At 56.6% G+C, this 18,685-nt stretch overlaps 1 protein-coding gene across 1 annotated transcript; it reads left to right on the top strand.

Moving 5' to 3' along the window:
• Positions 1–115: 115 nt before the first annotated feature.
• Positions 116–14,555, top strand: CUL7 (cullin 7). Its single transcript, XM_030870676.2, has 26 exons — positions 116–414; positions 1,257–1,844; positions 2,278–2,429; positions 2,570–3,067; positions 3,603–3,741; positions 3,839–4,035; positions 4,307–4,535; positions 5,312–5,549; positions 5,636–5,741; positions 6,744–6,971; positions 7,248–7,338; positions 7,442–7,613; positions 7,788–7,893; positions 8,190–8,285; positions 8,420–8,595; positions 8,728–8,861; positions 9,201–9,383; positions 9,644–9,750; positions 9,849–10,031; positions 11,636–11,796; positions 11,960–12,176; positions 12,291–12,579; positions 13,256–13,401; positions 13,517–13,643; positions 13,733–13,938; positions 14,164–14,555. The coding sequence occupies exons 2-26, from the start codon at positions 1,265–1,267 to the stop codon at positions 14,485–14,487; spliced, it is 5,085 nt and encodes a 1,694-aa protein (XP_030726536.1). The 5' UTR covers positions 116–414; positions 1,257–1,264; the 3' UTR covers positions 14,488–14,555.
• Positions 14,556–18,685: the final 4,130 nt, after the last annotated feature.

The following is an 18,685-nucleotide window of genomic DNA, read 5'->3' as shown; positions in this document are numbered from 1 at the left end:
CCGAGGTGGCACCGGCGGCTCCGCCCCGGCGCTCTCCCAGGGCCCCTAGCTTTCCGCTGGGCCTGGCGGAAATGAGCGGCGGCTCCGGGCGGGCGGGCGACGGGCCCCCAGAGCTAGGCGGGCGGCGCCGCTGGTTGGGGACAGGCCCCGCCCTGCCAGGCCCCGGAGGCCGCAGACCTGCGCGGAGGCCGGGAGCTGACGGCGCCACGCCCCCAGGGCGTTCGATCCCGCGCGCCACGCCCCCTGCGGCCGCCTGGCCTGCGGAAACACGCCCCCTCCCGCCTCTACGCCTCGACCCCTTCGGGGGGCCCAGGCGGGGCCCAAATCTCCGCCAGCGCTGCCGCCATAGTCTGCGCCGCGTCCTTAGCTCGGCGAAGGACAGGCCTCACGCCGGGACCCCCATCGACTTCTGAGGTGGCCACAGCCCCGCCGCGGCCCCCCGCCCCGAGTCCGGGTTTTCCTCCGCCCACTCGCCCACCGGGCCTCGCGCCCCCGATTCCGCTGCGCCTCGGGATTCTTGTTTATCTGGCCTAGCCCCCTCCCCCGCACCTTGCCGCGCGCCCCTGGCTTCTCCTGTCTTCGACCCGGTCCTACAAGCCTCGCGCCCCTCACCCATCGGGTCTCCTGTGCACCCTGTTCGGGGCCTCACGTCGCCCCCACTGGCCTTGCTGCTTAAGCGCCTCCAATCTTGGGCGCCTCCAGCCTACCAGCAGCCCCTTCTCCCAGCCCGTCGCGCCCTGCACCCTCACTCCACCACCAGGTCTCTGGGTCTTTTGCCCCTGCAGACTCACTCTCCGATGCTTCAGTCATTGGAGCTAGCACCCCTTCCCATAGTCACTCGGGGTCTCGATCCCCAACTCCCCAAAACACACCCACCCCTCTGGGCTTCGCATACCCCCTTCTCAGGTCTGCTGGCGCCTGTCCCAGGGCCCTGGGATTCACTTTAGTTCTAAGGCTGCCCTGCCTCCACTGTCCCCTTTCCTCTGCTCCAAACCAACTCGCTCCATGCTGCATGCAGGGCCTTGGAGCCTCCTTTTAGCCCCCAAATTTTGAGTTCTTTCAGAACAAACACCCCAGTGTTCCTCTGCGTAGGCCTGGCCCCACCCAGCATGCAGCAGGCAACTCCTGGGCCCTACTTTACCCCACCCAGCCCGACAGCTGTTGCCACATTTGCTGTCCCAACTTCTGGGTGTCCTTGATTTTCTGACCTCCTCTCTCACTCTAGCTTGCCTATTCTCTTTTCCTTGTGTTGCCAGGTGCCAGGATGGTGGGGGAACTCCGCTACAGGGAATTCAGGGTGCCCTTGGGGCCCGGCTTGCATGCCTATCCTGATGAGCTGATACGCCAGCGAGTGGGCCATGATGGGCACCCTGAGTACCAGATCCGCTGGCTCATCCTCCGGCGTGGGGATGACGGGGAAGGGGGTTCTAACCAAGTGGACTGCAAGGCTGAGCACATCCTGCTATGGATGTCCAATGACGAGATCTATGCCAACTGCCACAAGATGCTGGGCGAAGATGGCCAGGTCATCGGGCCCTCCCAGGAGACAGCAGGGGAGGCTGGAGCCCTGGACAAATCTGTGCTGGGGGAGATGGAAACCGATGTGAAGTCTCTGATTCAGAGGGCCCTTCGGCAGCTGGAGGAATGTGAGGGCACCATTCCTCCCGCCCCTCTGCTTCACACTGTCCATGTGCTCAGCGCCTACGCCAGCATTGAGCCCCTCACGGGCGTCTTCAAAGACCCAAGGGTCCTGGACTTGCTCATGCACATGCTCAGTAGTCCCGATTATCAAATTCGCTGGAGCGCAGGCCGGATGATACAAGCCCTGGCTTCCCATGATGCTGGTGAGGGGCAGTGTGGGGAGGAAAGGGGAGCAGGACAGGGACTGGGTCAGCTTAGCGTCTCACAGGTCCCTGTGACAGAAGCCTCTGATCTCATCCGTACGTAAATGATTCTGTTGCCCTTGTCTTAGGATTGGAAGAAAAGGAGGTGGGATGGTGAGTGTGGGCATCTCGGCAGAAAGGGGAGACTGAATCCTCAAGAACTTCCTATTAACTGTCTTTCTATGCAGAGGAAGAGTTTAGACTATTAGATTATTGCATATGAGACAGTAATAGGATAGGATAAGATAGTAAGTTTTGGCTTTTGAAGCAAATCAGCAAATCATGTCATTCTTAGTGTGTGGCAGCAGAAGGAGTGAGAGAGTAGAGCGTCTAAGAGAGATGCCTGGGAAGGGCAAGGTTAGGGAGCTGTTACTGATTGGGTTGTGGGTTACAGGGACCCGGACCCAGATCCTTCTGTCACTGAGCCAGCAGGAGGCCATTGAGAAACACCTGGATTTTGACAGCCGCTGTGCTCTGCTGGCACTGTTTGCACAGGCCACGCTCTCTGAACATCCCATGTCTTTCGAGGGCATTCAGCTGCCACAGGTATTCTGTGCGGAGTGTTGGGAGGTGGCTGTGGACAAAATCTAGGGATCAGGCCTTTGCACCTGTCCACAGAGGACAGTGTGGAAAGAGGCACTAAAGCTGGAGCAAGGGGGACATAGGCCAAAGATTGTGTCCTACAGGTCCCAGGAAGGCTGCTCTTCTCCCTGGTGAAGCGCTATTTGCACGTCACCTCCCTCCTGGATCAGTTGAATGACAGTGCTGTGGAACCAGGAGCCCAGAGCTCCACTCCCGAGGAGTTGAGTGGGGAGAGGGGTCGGCTGGAGCTGGAGTTCAGCATGGCCATGGGCACCCTGATCTCGGAGCTGGTACAGGCCATGCGCTGGGACTGGGCCTCGAGCAGACAGGGGCCCTCGGCACGGCCCTCCTGTTCCATCTTCCAGCCCCAGCTGGCAGATGCAGGCCCGGGGCACCCACCTGCCCAGGCCCTGCCCTCCCTTAGGAGGTCAAGGCGGTTTCGCCCTCGCTCTGAGTTCGCAAGTGGCAATACCTATGCCTTGTACGTGCGGGACGCGCTGCAGCCGGGCATGCGAGTGCGGATGCTGGACGATTATGAGGAGATCAGTGCTGGGGACGAGGGCGAGTTCCGGCAGAGCAACAGTGGCGTGCCCCCTGTGCAGGTGAGCAGAGCGCGGTGGCGGGCCACCGTTGGGGGTCTGTCTTGGGTGGGGCATAGCTGGGGCTTCAAGCTGGGGCCTCTGGCGGGCCACTCAAAGCGAAAACCCTCAGTAAGCTGGGTATGGTAAAAGGGGGTCAGCAATTGAGAGGGGAGCCGTTTGGAGGGCTGAGAAAATCTGCCTTTAGGAGACTCTGAGGTCAGGAGGACTCACTCCCAGGAAGAAGACTGATACAGCAAGACCATCCCAAAGGTCAAGTTCAGGAAGACAGTGTGGTTAAGGCCAGGAGGAAGTGTGGGGCATAAGCCACCAAGGATAGGTGAGGGGAGAGAGCCTGTTCCCGTTTGGGGAAGGCATCCTTTGCGTGCGTGTACGTGTTCTCCATATACCACAGGTTTTGCTCTTTAGAGGTTTTTCCACACCTGGCCAGGTGGTCACCCTGAGGGCTGTGAGGGCTGTGTGTCCCCATCATCGGGCCACAGCCAGTCATTAGGTGAGCTCTCTTCCCCTTCCCTCTCTTTTTTCCCATATCCCCCAGGTGTTGTGGGAGTCAACAGGCCGCACCTATTGGGTACACTGGCACATGCTGGAGATTCTGGGCTTTGAAGAAGACATCGAAGACGTGGTTGAGGCTGATGAGTACCAGGGGGCAGCGGTCAGTGGAGCTGTGGGTGTAGGTGAGCCCAGAGGGGAAGCAGGGATCAACTCTATGCAGAGGAGCGGCGGTCTGGCTGGGCGGGCAGTGACGTCCCTGTGCCCCTCTCATTTCCACAGCCCTGCCCTCCTGGCGGTGGAAGCCCATGGCAGAGCTCTACGCCATGCCCTGCGTGCTGCCTGAGGATGAGGACGCTGAGGAGAGTGAACACCTGAGCCAGGCCGAGTGGTGGGAGCTCCTCTTCTTCATCAAGAAGCTGGATGGACCCGACCATCAGGAGGTTCTCCAGATCCTCCAGGAGAACCTTGATGGGGAGGTAGAGCTGCCCAGAGACACACAGAGGTTGGAGGGCTGGACTGTGACAGAGCATTTGGAAGACTCGGGATGGGAAGTGGAGGGTGATAGCATAAGGGCTGCAGGGGAGGGGTCTAGGATGTTCGGAGATGTTGGCGAGCTGTTCGGGAGGCGCCCCCATGAGAGACTGGGGATGGAGAAGGTGTATGCAGAACTCCTTTCCCCTGGCAAGTGCCTCTGGAGCCTCTGCACCGGCAGAGCCGCCTGCAGTGAGAGCTTCTCCCCGATGACAGATTCTGGATGATGAGATCCTGGCCGAGCTGGCCGTGCCCATGGAGTTGGCCCAGGACCTGCTGCTGGCTCTGCCACAGCGACTCGATGACAGCGCTCTCAGGGACCTGCTCAACTGCCATGTCTACAGGAAATACGGGCTCGAGGCCCTGGCAGGGCAGCTGGCCTACCCATCCCTGCTGGAAGCCCAGGCCCAGCCTCAGGAATCAGCAGATGCAGCCAGAGTGGAAGGTGGGGTGCCAAACAGACAGCAGCTCTGCACACTGGCCTCTGGGAGGGCATTAGCCTGGGAGAGACGTCTGTGCTGGTTTTTGTGCAAATCCTGTCTGGAAGAGATGGCACTTTAGGAAGAATCTGAAATTTCGAGATAAGCAGTGCATGGAGAAGCAGACATTGTCCTCCCTCCAAAGTATGAAGGAGAGTGTCAAGTTAGAACATTGCAAGAAATTTGAAGCCTTGAAAGCCCTCACATTGAATTTTTTCTATTGTAGAGAAAAACAGATTATTGCATGCTTCCAGATATAGGGAAATGTTCTGCTATTTGCAGATAGGAAGCTCCTTTGCTATTTTGAGAATACAAAATCAAAAGTTTGTCATGAAGCTGTCTTAAAAGTACATTAAGAGGGCTTCCCTGGTGGCGCACTGGTTGAGAGTCCGCCTGCTGATGCAGGGGACACGGGTTCGTGCCCCGGTCCGGGAAGATCCCACATGCCGTGAAGTGGCTAGGCCCGTGAGCCATGGCCACTGAGCCTGCGCGTCCGGAGCCTGTGCTCCGCGACAGGAGAGGCCACAACAGTGAGAGGCCTGCGTACTGCAAAAAAAAAAAAAAAAAAAGTACATTAAGAGATGCTATGAGATCCCCAAAACCTGGCGTTTAGGGGGAAGAAATGTAAAATATTTTTGGGAGAAATGAGGAAACAAGAGTTGAGAGTTATGAATGTCTCTCCTTTTATGATCTTTCACGTCACTAACAATGGCCAACTCTTGTGACTTCTCCTTTCCTGTAGCAAAAGAAGCCCCGACTCAGTGCCCCAACACTCCCCTGCAGCATCTGGTGGAGGGTTACGGTCTGGCTGGGAAAATCTTCCTGGATCTGGAGCAAGCTCTCAGCTCAGAGGGGCCCCGGGAGAGCGAGGTCAAGCCACTCCTGCTGCAACTGCAGCGGCAGCCCCAGCCCTTCCTCGCGCTGATGCAGAGCCTTGACACTCCCGTGGCCAACAAGGCCCTGCACCTGGCCGTTCTGAGGTGAGGGGGTGGTGAGGGGTGCTGCTGGGCAGAGGGGTCTCTGAGGCAGGCTGCACATCTCTCTCCTACTGCCCCCTGCTCTCCAGAATCCTGATGCGGCTGGTGGACTTTCCCGAGGCATTGCTGCTCCCCTGGCATGAGGCCATGGACGCCTGCATGGCCTGCCTGCGGTCCCCAGACACTGACCGAGAGGTACCCCTGCCCTGCCCTGAGGAGATGCTGAGAGGGGGAGGATACCAGGCAGCTTCTGGCAAGGCAGACCCCAGGCAGGGCTCGAGAGGGCACCATGGAGCCTTTGTGCTCTTGGTTTGGGTTTCATTTTTAAAATTGAATTGTAGTTTTAAAAATAGGTCGTACGTTCACACAGTTCACAAATCAAAACAATATAACAAGGTAGAAACAAAATTCTCACTCCCACCTGAGTCCCTGTCCTCCCAATGCCACCCACATGCCCCTTACAAATGGTAACCATTTGTGTTAATTTATGTATCTTTCCTGTATTTTATTTTGCAGATATAACCCAAATGGGGGATCTTATTTGCCATATCCTTTGTTACATAAAGGATGATATCTATATTACATTAAGAGCCTCAGTGGCTCCTGTTTGGCTGGGCCTGTGAAGGAAAGGGGGGTGAAGGAGGCAGAGGGGACCATCACATCCCAGAGTCCCCTGCCACAGAGCGCTCCTGAGCACAGAAGGCTTGGGAAGCGGTCAGAGAACTAGGGTCATGGAGGCAGCGGGTGTCTGCAGCACACACCTTTGGCGGCTACCCAGATTTTAGCTCTGTGGTGGGCTTACTGAGTGTCCACACATACATCTGGTCCCTCTCGGCCCCCTCTTTGCTGTCACGTGTCTGTGCTTGGGGGCTGAGCATCTCATAACACAGCCCCACAGCTGGTTCTTGTGACAGCTGGGCCTGAAAAGAAACAACCGGGGATGCCCCCTGCACCTATTGCCAGCGTAATCAGTAGTCAAGACCCCCAGGATCCAGGGCACCTCTTGGCTTTTCCATTGCAGTTTGTTTGGTTCTCTAATTCCACCGAGCCCTCATGTCTCCTCATCCTTGTCTTTACTTCCTCACTCTGTGAACTGCAGTAGCCCTGGCACCCAGCACACAGTAGGTGTGTAGTCAGTACTACTGAAGACGCTTGTGGTCTGTCCCCTTTATCCACCTCCCCCTGCCTCCTTCCCAGGTGCTCCAGGAGCTGATCCTCTTCCTGCACCACCTGGCCTCGGTGAGCAGGGACTATGCCGTGGTGCTGAATCAGCTGGGAGCCCGAGATGCCATCTCCAAAGCCCTGGAAAAGCACCTGGGAAAGCTGGAGCTGGCTCAGGAGCTGCGAGACATGGTGTTCAAGTGTGAGAAGCATGCGCACCTGTACCGGAAACTCACCACCAACATCCTGGGAGGCTGTATCCAGGTCAGGAGGGAGGGCAGGGGGAAGCCTTTGGGTTCACAGCTGGGTAAGAGTATGACACCCAAGCAGTGGCAGGGGAAGGGGCTGTGTTCCTGAAGTTGGAAGGCAGGTGAATCTAGTGAACCTGGGGGCGTTTGTTCCTGGCCCCGCTTTCCCAGCTGCTCCTGCTCTGCCAGTGTTACGGAGTTAGTCCCGCTGCTGCTGGGGTTTTTCCTCCACGTGCGTTTCCATGTTCCTGCCCCCTCCCCGCACCCCTTCTCTCCGATGTCCGGGCTGCAGATGGTGCTGGGCCAGATCGAAGACCACAGACGAACGCACCGCCCCATCAACATCCCCTTCTTTGACGTGTTCCTCAGATACCTGTGCCAGGGTTCGTGCCTGTCCCCCCGTCACCCCGCGTCCCCACACCTCCGTGTGTTTTCCCTCCACACCTGCCAGGGCTGTGACCGCCACCCCTTCCCGCCTGCCCGCAGGCTCCAGCGTGGAGGTGAAGGAGGACAAGTGCTGGGAGAAGGTGGAGGTGTCCTCCAACCCGCACCGGGCCAGCAAGCTGACGGACCGCAACCCCAAGACCTACTGGGAGTCCAGCGGCAGCACCGGCTCCCACTACATCACCCTACACATGCAACAGGGCGTCGTCGTCAGGTAACGTGCTCCACGCCTGTGCCTAGACACACACCCACGCTGTCCTGTGACTTCCCTGCCGTTTGTCTTGGGGAAGCACCCACACCCCCCTGAAGGTGACCAGAGTCCCCTCGGCTGTGTCTGTGAGAACACGACTGGATCCGGTTCCGATTGGTCCCTCTGCCCTGCTCCCAGGCAGCTGGCTCTGCTGGTGGCTGGCGAAGACTCAAGCTACATGCCAGCCAGGGTGGTGGTGTTCGGGGGCGACAGTGCCACCTCCCTTAACACGGAACTCAACTCGGTAGGGACCCCTGTGCCATTAGGCCACCCCTCAAGGGATCCACCCTCCTGCCCAGACCCCAAAATGCCTATATTCCTCCCTGCTTTGAGCCCCATAGTAGATGAAGTCCATCCCTGTGCCCGTGTGGCAGCATCAGGCCCTGAGCAGTGAGGGTGGCATTAGGACCCCTCGGTCAGGACCCCCCAGGGCTGGGGGAGGGAGGGACACAGCAGGCAACAGGAGCAGACTAGGGTTCTTTCAGCACTCCCATCCACACGCGTGACGGCGCTCTCTGCCTGCCACCCCCTTGCCACCAGGTGAACGTGATGCCCTCCGCCAGCCGGGTGGTCCTCCTGGAGAACCTGAACCGCTTCTGGCCTGTCATCCAGATCCGCATAAAGCGCTGCCAGCAGGTGGGGCCGGGGGAGGGGGGCAGCCGTGGGCAGGAGGCTCTGCGGCCTGTAACCGTTGCAGATCTTGGGCCACCTCTCCAGCCCCTCCTGAGGAGAGTATGGGGCCGGCGGAAATGGGCCTTTGCACATTGCAGGGCGGCATCGACACGCGCATTCGGGGATTAGAGGTCCTGGGCCCCAAGCCCACGTTCTGGCCGGTGTTCCGGGAGCAGCTGTGTCGCCACACACGCCTCTTCTACATGGTCAAGGCGCAGGCTTGGAGCCAGGACATCGCGGAGGACCGCAGGAGCCTCCTGCACCTGAGCTCTAGGTGTGTGTGAGTGCGTGTGTACCTGTGTGTGTGAGAGGGGTAGCTGGCGATCTTAGGCTGGTGGACTCTTAGGCCTAAGGAGTCACTTAGGCCTCCAGCCCCCAACACCTTCCTCCCCACTCTTCTCCCCAGACTCAACGGGGCTCTACGTCAGGAGCAGAATTTTGCCGATCGCTTCCTCCCAGACAGTGAAGCTGCCCGAGCACTGGGCAAGACCTGCTGGGAGGCCCTGGTCAGCCCCCTGGTGCAGAACATCACCTCCCCCGGTAACTGTCCCTGCCCCTGGCCCCTTTACTATCCCGTTGCTCGGCCCTGCTCATCAGCCCCTTCTTGCTCTGGCCTAGAGCCACCTGGGTTATGCTCTTGGCCCTATGGATACCTGCGTTCATTCAGTACCCCCAAGCCCCCTCTTCACAGCCCAGGGGCCGCCTCCTTTCCCGTGTCTCCCGGCTGCCAGCTGACACCACATGGTCAGGAGGGACCTCGCTACCTCCCTTGCCATATCGCTCTGTCCTGCTGCTCTTTCTTGGCACTGCTGTCCAGCCCAGCTTCCCCACTGCCCTGGAGACATGCCCTGCCTTGGCTTGTTTTTCCCCCGCCTCCAGATGAGGATGGTGTCAGCCCCCTGGGCTGGTTGCTGGACCAGTACCTGGAGTGTCGGGAGGCTGCCCACAACCCGCAGAGCCGCGCAGCAGCTTTCTCCTCACGAGTGCGCCGCCTCACCCACCTGCTGGTGCATGTGGAGCCCTGCGAGGCAGCCCCTCCAGTGGTGGCCGCTCCTCGGCCCAGTGAGTGCTGGGGGCTCAGGCGGGAGCTCGGTTGGGGGCCTTCCCTCCCCCAACTCACATACTACAGGTGTCTGTCCCTCCTCACCCCCCGCTCCCTGCATGCTCAAGCTGTTCATCTTCTGGTTTGTGTCACCCCCACCTGGGAGCATCATTTTGGGTGGCAGAATGTCAGGAAAGAACCCTAGGCTCACCCTCGAATAGGGACCCGGGGGCTGAGGGCTGCCACCGCCTTGCCTCTGCCCCTTCCCCTGTCTCCACAGAGGGCAGAAACAGAAGCCATGACTGGAGCTCCCTGGCCACCCGGGGGCTTCCTGGCAGCATCATGAGAAACCTGACCCGCTGCTGGCGGGCAGTGGTGGAGGAGCAGGTGGGCAGGAACGTTGGAGGGGGGGCGGGGAGGGAGGGTGGAACCGTGCCGTTGGTTTGTTGGGTTGCCCTACACTGCCGCCCCTTCCCACCCTCCAGGTCAGCAGTTTTCTGACCTCACACTGGCGGGATGATGACTTTGTGCCCCGCTACTGCGAACACTTCAGTAATCTGCAGAAGTCAAGCTCCGAGCTGTTTGGGCCACGGGCAGCCTTCTTGCTGGCGCTGCAGAATGGCTGTGCTGGTGCCCTGCTGAAGCTCCCTTTCCTCAGAGCTGCCCACGTAAGCCTCCCATCCGCCCCTCCCCTGGGGCCTCTCCCCCAAAACTCTCCCTTCCCCTTCTCAGAATGGCCCACCCTTCCATTCCCACGCAACAAGGAGCATGTACAATACTAATGTAGAACCATGTTATCAAAAATTCAAAAAAACAGGAATACCCTGGTGGTCCAGTGGTTAGGACTCTGCACTTTCACTGCTGTGGGCCCAGGTTCCATCCCTGGTCGGGGAACTAAGTTCCCATAAGCCATGCCCACAGCGCCCCCCTCCACCCCGCAAAAAAAAAAGGAAGGTAAAAGAAAGAAATGACCCGCTTTGTACCATCCTAATACATCTCGGCATACTTTCTTCTACTTGTGTGCTTGATTTCACATAGTTTATTCACAAGTAGCTAAAATGCTTTATCCTGTTTTCTTTTGACCCTTACATGAAAAGCCATTTTCAGTGTTGCTGTTTGTCTTCAAATTTTGGTATAAATTCCATCCAATAGATGTATCAATACTATAATTTACTCCACCATTCCTGTCATTCCACAAATATTTAATAGGCACTTACAATGTGTCAGGCACTGAGATAAGAGCTGAAGATAGATGAAATCCCTTCCCTCAAAGTTTACAGTCTCCTAGAGAAGATGCACAGTTAAGCAGAGTGCCTTGGTAAGCAGAGAACAGCGAAGTGGGAGCCAGAAGCATGGCTGTAACAACGTGGTGTGACCATCTTTGTGCACATAACTTACAGGAATACCTCCTTTTATTGCTCTTCGCTTTATTGTGCTTTGCAAATAATGCATTTTTTGGCAAATTGAAGGTTTGTGGCAACCCTGTGTTGTCAGGTGATGGTCAGCATTTCTTAGCAATAAAGTATTGTTTAAGGTATGTACGCTGTTTTTTAGGCATAATGCTATTGCACACTTAATACACTATGGTATAATGTAAACATCCTTTTGTATGCGCTGGGAAACCAGAAAATTTGTGTGCTTGCTTTATTGCGGTGGCAAACCCGCCATATCTCTGAGGTGTGCTTGTGTCTCCTTGCATTGAGTTACTATTGTTAGTTTGATTTTAGACATGCTAAATGTGAAAAAAACAGTTTTCAGGGCTTCCCTGGTGGCACAGTGGTTGAGAATCTGCCTGCTAATGCAGGGGACACGGGTTCGAGCCCTGGTCTGGGAGGATCCCACATGCCGCAGAGCAACTAGGCCCGTGAGCCACAACTATTGAGCCTGCGTGTCTGGAGCCTGTGCTCCGCAACAAGAGAGGCCACGATAGTGAGAGGCCTGCGCACCGCGATGAAGAGTGGCCCCCACTTGCCACAACTAGAGAAAGCCCTCGCACAGAAACGAAGACCCAACACAGGAAAAATAAATTAATTAATTAATAAACTCCTACCCCCAACATCTTCTTTAAAAAACAAACAAAAAACAGTTTTCATCATTTTAGTATTGTTAATATACGCAGTTGTTAATGATTTTATAAGAGTTTTATAAAATCGCTGACCAGTTGATGAACCTGCTGGCCATTCATATCTCCTTCCTCAGACCCTCCCCCTGTTCCCACTCACCTCCTCCGTTCTCTCCTTCATAGTTTTCCTGTGCTCTCCCCACTGCCCAGGTAAGCGAGCAGTTTGCGCGGCACATCGACCAGCGGATCCAGGGCAGCCGGATCGGTGGGGCCCGGGGGATGGAGATGCTGGCCCAACTGCAGCGATGCCTGGAAACGGTCCTGATCTTCTCTGGCCTGGAGATAGCCACCACTTTCGAGCATTACTACCAGTGAGTGTGGACCAAGGGAGTGGGAGGTGGGGGGACGCAGGATGACGGGCAGGGCCAGCCCTTGGGGCTGGGAGGCCGGGTTCCCGGCAGGCTGGAGTCCCGGAGCCGGGGGGCCATGCCGAGCCCCCACACTGAGGCTCGGCCTGGGCTGTGCGCGCTGCAGGCACTACATGGCGGACCGTCTCCTGAGCGTGGGCTCGAGCTGGCTGGAGGGGGCCGTGCTGGAGCAGATCGGCCCCTGCTTCCCCAACCGCCTCCCCCAGCAGATGTTGCGGAGCCTGAGCACCTCGGAGGAGCTGCAGCGCCAGTTCCACGTGTACCAGCTCCAGCGGCTTGATCAGGAATTCCTGAAGCTGGAGGACACAGAGAAGAAAATACAGGTGGGCGCTGGGGAAGGGAATTAGCAAGTGGGAGGGTGGGAGGCACAGAGAGAGGCATGGGGCAGACCAGAGGAGCCGCTGGCTTTGGGGCGCCCTGTGTTCCGTCGTCTTCAGGTGAGCCACGAGGCCAGCGGCAGGGGGCACGAGAGAGGGACCGGAGAGGAAGCTGAGCTGGAAGCTGGGGCAGCATCAGCGGCCGGCGGGGCGGGAGAGGAGGCGGCGGAGGAGGAGGATGAGAACGAGGACCTTTACTATGAAGGGGCGATGCCAGAAGTGTCTGTGCTCGTCCTGTCACCACGCTGCTGGCCCACTGCCTCCATCTGCCACACGCTCAACCCCAGAACCTGCCTGCCTGCCTACCTGAGGGGCACCTTGAACCGATACTCCAACTTCTACAACAAGAGTGAGCAGTGGGCCAAGAGAACTGGGGGCTGGGACACCGGGAAAGAACCTGGGCTTGGGGGTGACCCCTGGGGCTGGCAGCCTTCACGGGGTAGATTTGAGGAAAAGGGCAGGAGCTTAGGTTCGGGGTGGGGCTACAGGCAGCAGATCCCCAGCCTGTTGTCTTTTCTGTCTTTAAAATGAGAGCCAGGACTCCCTTTGTGGGTGGTGGGGAGGATGGAGGCAGGAGGCACCTGAAACCACCAGAGAGTGGTGGGTGTCTCGTTCCTGGTCAGTCATCGTAACCTAAGCTCCCCAGTGGGGGCTGATCCTGGGCTGGGCAGCGACAAAGGAAAGGGGGTTAGACTTAGACCCTGCCCTCAGGGAGCTCCTACACTCCTGGGGGAGACGTTTCCAGTTTGATGAGAGCCCCAGTCCTTCCTCACTTCATGGTTTTGTCTCCCTTAAAAATTGGGGAACTCCTCGAAGGCACTGATCACAGCCTGCCTGGCACAGGGTGGGCTCCCCTTACTCAGGATGCAGACACAGAGAGGGCTGAGCTCTGGAAGCTCAGACCAGGAACCACAGTGTCCAGAAACACTGGGCCCCAGACTCTGCAGAGATTAACGGGGACAAAGCTCCACCGATGGTGCGTCCTCACCAGCCCCCCTGACTCCCTCCTCCTCCCTGACACTCAGGTCAGAGCTACCCTGCCCTAGAGCAGGCCCCGCAGAGGCGACTGCAGTGGACATGGCTGGGCCGGGCTGAACTGCAGTTTGGGGACCAGACGCTGCATGTGTCCACCGTGCAGATGTGGCTGCTGCTGCATCTCAATGAGCTGAAGGTGGCCCAGCCCCTCACGCCTCCCTGCTCTCTCCCACCTGTCCTTCCTTTCTTTCCCTCCACCCTCTCTGCTCCACCTCCTGGGGAGGCCCTGACGCTTCCCTTCTCTTCCTAAGGCCGTCTCCGTGGAGAGTCTGCTGGCGCGCTCGGGGCTGTCTCCAGACATGCTGAATCAGGCAGTTGGGCCTCTTACCTCTTCAAGGGGCCCCCTGGACCTTCACGAGACAAAAGATGCCCCAGGAGGTCTGTACTTAGGGCCCCGGGGCCTCTGCCCTGAGCTGGGGCCAGCGTCCTCGAGGCCCCCCCCACCAAGTGACCAGCGCTTATTTCAGGGGTGCTCAAGATTCGAGATGGTAGCGAGGAACCCAGGCCTCGGAGGGGCAACGTGTGGCTCATCCCAGCTCAGACATACCTGAAAGCTGAGGACGAAGAGGGCCGGAACTTGGAGAAGAGACGGAACCTTCTCAACTGCCTCATTGTCCGAATCCTGAAGGCCCACGGGGACGAGGGCCTGCACGTTGACCAGCTTGTCTGCCGGGTAGGCGGGGGTGGGTGTTGGGTGAGGAGGCTTTGCCGGGGGCAGGGGGCAGTCCACAGGAGGAGATGGATCCACATTTGAAGTCCCTGGCTCACTGTAGAGCCTCTAGTGGGTGAGGAGTGGGGTTGGGGTGCCCCTCATGGCCTCGCTGTCCCGGGGCTGGGAGCTAGAGGTACGGTAAGCTGGGCGTCTGACGTATCGCTTCTCCTCCCCGCTCCATACCAGGTGCTGGAAGCTTGGCAGAAGGGCCCGTGTCCTCCCAGGGGCTTGGTTAGCAGCCTTGGCAGGGGGGCCACCTGCAGCAGTGCTGATGTCCTCTCCTGTGTCTTGCACCTCCTGGGCAAGGGCACAGTGAGACGCCAGGATGACCGGCCCCAGATGCTGTCCTACGCAGTCCCCGTGACTGTGATGGAGCCTCACACCGAGTCCCTGAACCCCCGCTCCTCGGGCCCAAACCCACCCCTCACCTTCCACACCCTGCAGATTCGCTCCCGGGGCGTGCCCTATGCCTCCTGCACAAGCACCCAGAGCTTCTCCACCTTCCGGTAGCCCTGGAGACGGGCTCGGGGTTATGTAGGGCGGTGCTTTCTACAGAATAAAATGCAGCAGTTTGATTACTTGGCCTGTGTGGTGACTGCGAGGGAGCTGACAGGGACAGGGGCTTTCCTGGCTGGAAGGGGAGAAGAGCCCTCCGCTCTGAGGCAGTCTCATGAGGAGAGACTCATGAGGAGTCTCTCTTCGGGTGAGGATGGCAGGCTGGGGAGGAGGGTAGAGGGAGCCGGGTGTGACTGAGCATCCCCCTCCTAGCCGGGGGATAAAGTGGACTCCGGGGATGGGTCTTCTCGGAGGGTACGTGGTCAGTAGTGCTTTCACCTTGGCAGGGTGGAGATTCAAGCCCACCTTGCCACGCGCTGGATGGCTTGCAACTTCGGCAGATCATCCAGCAGGGCTCCATTTCACTTGTTTGTGGAATTGGACAGTCACTATGGGACTCACGTGTGGGAGCCTTTGACATGGTGAAGGCTTTGCCACCAAGTCCCTCTTCTGGCCACCACGCTCAGCAGTGTGGTGCACGGCGCCATCCCGAGGTAAGGCTGACAAGGGGACGGTGAGGTAAAGGACCCTTGTGGCCACTACAAGCACCCAGGACCCTAACGTGTTCCCCATGGACGCTCTAGGGTCTGGGTTAGAAGCTGACCTAGAAGGATCTGCAGCTCCCACGGGCTCCTCCTCTTTGCCCCTCTCTACTCCCCTGCCTCTGCCCCCCTCTGGCTGTGCAGAGCTGCACCCCAGCTAGCTCCAGAGGCAGGCCTGTTGCTCTGTGCTGCCGATTGGCCCCCCAGCCCCACCCACACTGAGGCAGGGTAGGTCGGGCTAGGGGACCCAGTGCCAGGGGTGGAGCTCTGTGTCTGGGCAGGGCCCTTAGCGCAGGAGGGAAGGAGTGACCCAGGCGTCCTGAATCCATGACTAGGTGACTAGGAGAAAGCTACAGAAGAGTCAGGTGGTGGGAGAGGGCACATCGGCCGGAGGGAACTGGGTGCCACCCAGGACTGACATTTGGAATAAAATCTGTAAGGGAAAAAACAGCCAGGGCTTGGGAGTCAGGATGCCCAGGATGAGGCAACAAAGCAAAGTGTGGACACAAAGGGCCCCTGCTTGCTTTGCAGTGTGGTGGCCCTGTGGTGCCACTGGTGGTTCTCACATCGGTGGTGGTTCTCACAGCAGAGCCGTCCTGTTGGTCCGTGCTATTCTGAGGCAGCAGACAGGCAGCAGCAGGCTGGGGCAGCAGTGGGCACACTGGAGTTGCTGCACTTTGTCACTTGGTTGCTCCTCCACCTTTGTGCCAGAGATCATGGCCTGTCTCTCTTTCACTGGCCCAGGCCATGTCCTCCTTTTTGAGCCAGCTCTGTGGGGCCAGCGCCTTTTGCTTCTCTGGGTTCTCATGCTCTTTATGAGCCTATCCTTTCCCACAGAAACCCAGAGAGCCCCCGGGCTCTAGTAGCCAGGCCAGCATGCGGCACATGCGGGGACCAGGTGGGACTTTCTCCCACTGCCACCTCCTGTACTGCTGCTGTCCCACGGGCTCTGGTGTGGGCTGAGCTCCAGGCCACTAGTCTCATCCACGGCGTTTGCTCAACCCCTTGTTCGTCCCACTCAGTCACAAAGTCTCCCACAGGGTACCCACCTGCTCATCTGCAATGGACAAACCTCCAACAGTCCTTAAAGGAAGAGCCCACCAGCCATAATGCCAAAACCCTGCACATTCCTGTCCTCAGTCCTGCTCCTACATTGCCCACTGTCCTCCACACAGTCTAACCCCACTTTGACTCTGATCTGCCTGATCTGGTACCCAAATCCAGCCACCCAGGTGAGCAGTCCTGATTGCCCTTCTCTCACCTGCACCAGTAAAGATCTGAGCCTCCTTCCCTGCCCTCAGGGCTTTCCATCTCTACAGGGCAAACACTTCCTGGCTGACTCGGGATGAAAGTTTGCTTCCCTGATCCCCTTGTGAGACCATCCTCACAGCCTCAATTCCTTATATCCCTTTAGCTGGTTTGCACACCAAGGACCACATAATGATCCCATTTATGTGAAATGTCCCCAAATCGGCAAATCTAGAGACGGAATGTGGTTTAGTGGTTGCCTAGAGTTGGGGGGATTGGGAAGAACTGAGGAGTGACTGCTAGAAGGTACGGGGTTTCTTTTTGGGGTGTCACAAATGTTACAAAATTGTGGTGATGGTCACACAATTCTGTGAATATACTAAAAACCACTGAATTGTACACTTTAAATGGATACACTGTATGGTATGTGAATGATATCTCAACAAAGCTGTTAACAATAAAAACCAGAACCAACCAGACCAACCCACAGCTGCAGCTCAGGGCTCTCCATCTCCTCTGGCTCCTCGTTGAAGGGGAAAAGTAGCAGTTTGGAGGCTTGGGGACCAATACAGCCGTGTGGTGGACATACATTACGGTTTCTTGACTGCCCTTCACCTGAACCCCCTTCTTGTGCTTAGAAACTCCCTACCGCAAACCTAGGGAGAAGGTAGAGCCCACCTCCCACCATATGAAAGACCAGACACTTGGCTTTCCCAGCATCGCCTTTGCAGCCAGGTGACTCGATGCCTCTGCCAGGAATGCCTCAGTCTAGCGCAGAGCAGGGGGAAGTGGGGCACCTCTGGTGTTGGCACTGACATCTTCACGTCGCACTGGTTCCCGCACCGGTAGGGCTTACAGTGCTTTTAACAGCTCTGACTTTATCCCCCACTCCTTTTTTGGAGCTTCTCTCCAGCCTTCTTAGTGTTTCTGTGAGCCCAGTAGTTCAATAGTCTATTTCTGCTTTTATCAGCCAGAATCGGTCTTTTGGCTTTAAACTAGGATTGACACATGTGACACTGGGGACCCTGTAGCACTGGCTCCCTCACTCCCTCTGGGACAGGCGAACTATCCTGGTAGCCAGAGCCCTCATCTAACAATCACTGGGAGAAGCGCACTTTATGCATTTCTGTCATCCGAACTACATCTTTTCCCCCATCCCAGAAGCATCAAGCAGTAACAGATGTCTTAGCTTCTAATTCTACCTCTTCCTTTCCCTTACAGCTGCTTTTTATTTTTTAAATTATTATTTTTTTGGCTGCGCCACACAGCACACAGAATTTTAGTTCCCTGACCAGGGGGCCCCCTGCAGTGGAAGCTGGGTCCTAAACATTGGACTGGCAGGGAATTCCCTATAGCTGCTTTTTAGATGTTAATCTTTCTAATGTTCTGTAGTTTTTGTGATTTATCTAGGTCCCCAACCCCACCGTCTGTGATTAACTGGTGTTCCTGATTCTTAGGGTTTATAAATTATCAATTATAATTCTCATCCCCTTTAACATACTCTCTGCTTCTGGAACTCTGATTTGTCTCACATCTCCTCACTCTATCCTCCGTGTTGTTTAACCTCTTTTCCTCAGTTTCCATTTCTCTCTATCCCTGGGCTCCATCTGTGTAACTTCACATCTACTTCCAGTTCATTCTCCTTCTAGGTGTGTCTAATCTGCAGCTTAACCATAAAGTTTCTAACTTCAAATAATATATTTTTCATTAAAAAAATTTTTTTTATGAATCTGGTCCTTTTTGATATTTTTTTCATCAGTCATAGCTTTTCTTTAAATGTAAGTAAAATATTTTGTATTTTATACTTCTAACATCTCAGTCTTTGCTGGTCTGATTCTCTTGCCTGTTGTTCCTAATGACTCTTGCTTATGGGGTTTTTTTTTCCTTGTTTGCTTTGTTTTCACTGTAAGCTTAGATTCCTTGAAATTTTATCTGAAGGAATTCCTTGAGGCCTGGGTTTAAAGTACAATCCTCAAGAGAGGAATGCATTTGCTTCTGCCAGGTGCCTGAAGGCACTATCAACCTGAGATCACTTTAAACTGAATTGTCAGCTCCAGGATTTTCCAGTCCACACAGGCCATATGAATTCTCCACCCAAACAGTACTGAGAGCCAGCTGTGCTTACATATTATCATATTTTTGTCCCCACCTTCTACCTCCCCTGCATCCAAGACCAAAGCTAAGTAGATGAGTTGTGGGATTGGTTCCGTCTTTGAATGATCGTGTCATCTGTTCAGTTTAAATAGGAAGGGTCTCTGATCTGACTTCCCACTTTGTAGGAGCATTAGATTTATTGCCCACCCAACACGTGGCCCCTGAAATGGTAATTCTAGGTCACCCACAAAAGAAGCAGAATAAAAAGA

This window comes from Globicephala melas, chromosome 11, assembly GCF_963455315.2.
Source record: "Globicephala melas chromosome 11, mGloMel1.2, whole genome shotgun sequence".
NCBI lineage: Eukaryota > Metazoa > Chordata > Mammalia > Artiodactyla > Delphinidae > Globicephala > Globicephala melas.
This window is presented reverse-complemented; position numbering and strand designations above follow the sequence as displayed.

Bases quoted from the DNA above. Each gene is read 5' to 3' on its own strand.
- CUL7 (XM_030870676.2), top strand. From the start codon at position 1,265: ATGGTGGGGGAACTCCGCTACAGGGAATTCAGGGTGCCCTTGGGGCCC. The intron at 8,862-9,200 runs GTAACTGTCCCT...CCCCGCCTCCAG, and splicing joins GCAGAACATCACCTCCCCCG to ATGAGGATGGTGTCAGCCCC. The intron at 9,384-9,643 runs GTGAGTGCTGGG...CTGTCTCCACAG, and splicing joins GGTGGCCGCTCCTCGGCCCA to AGGGCAGAAACAGAAGCCAT.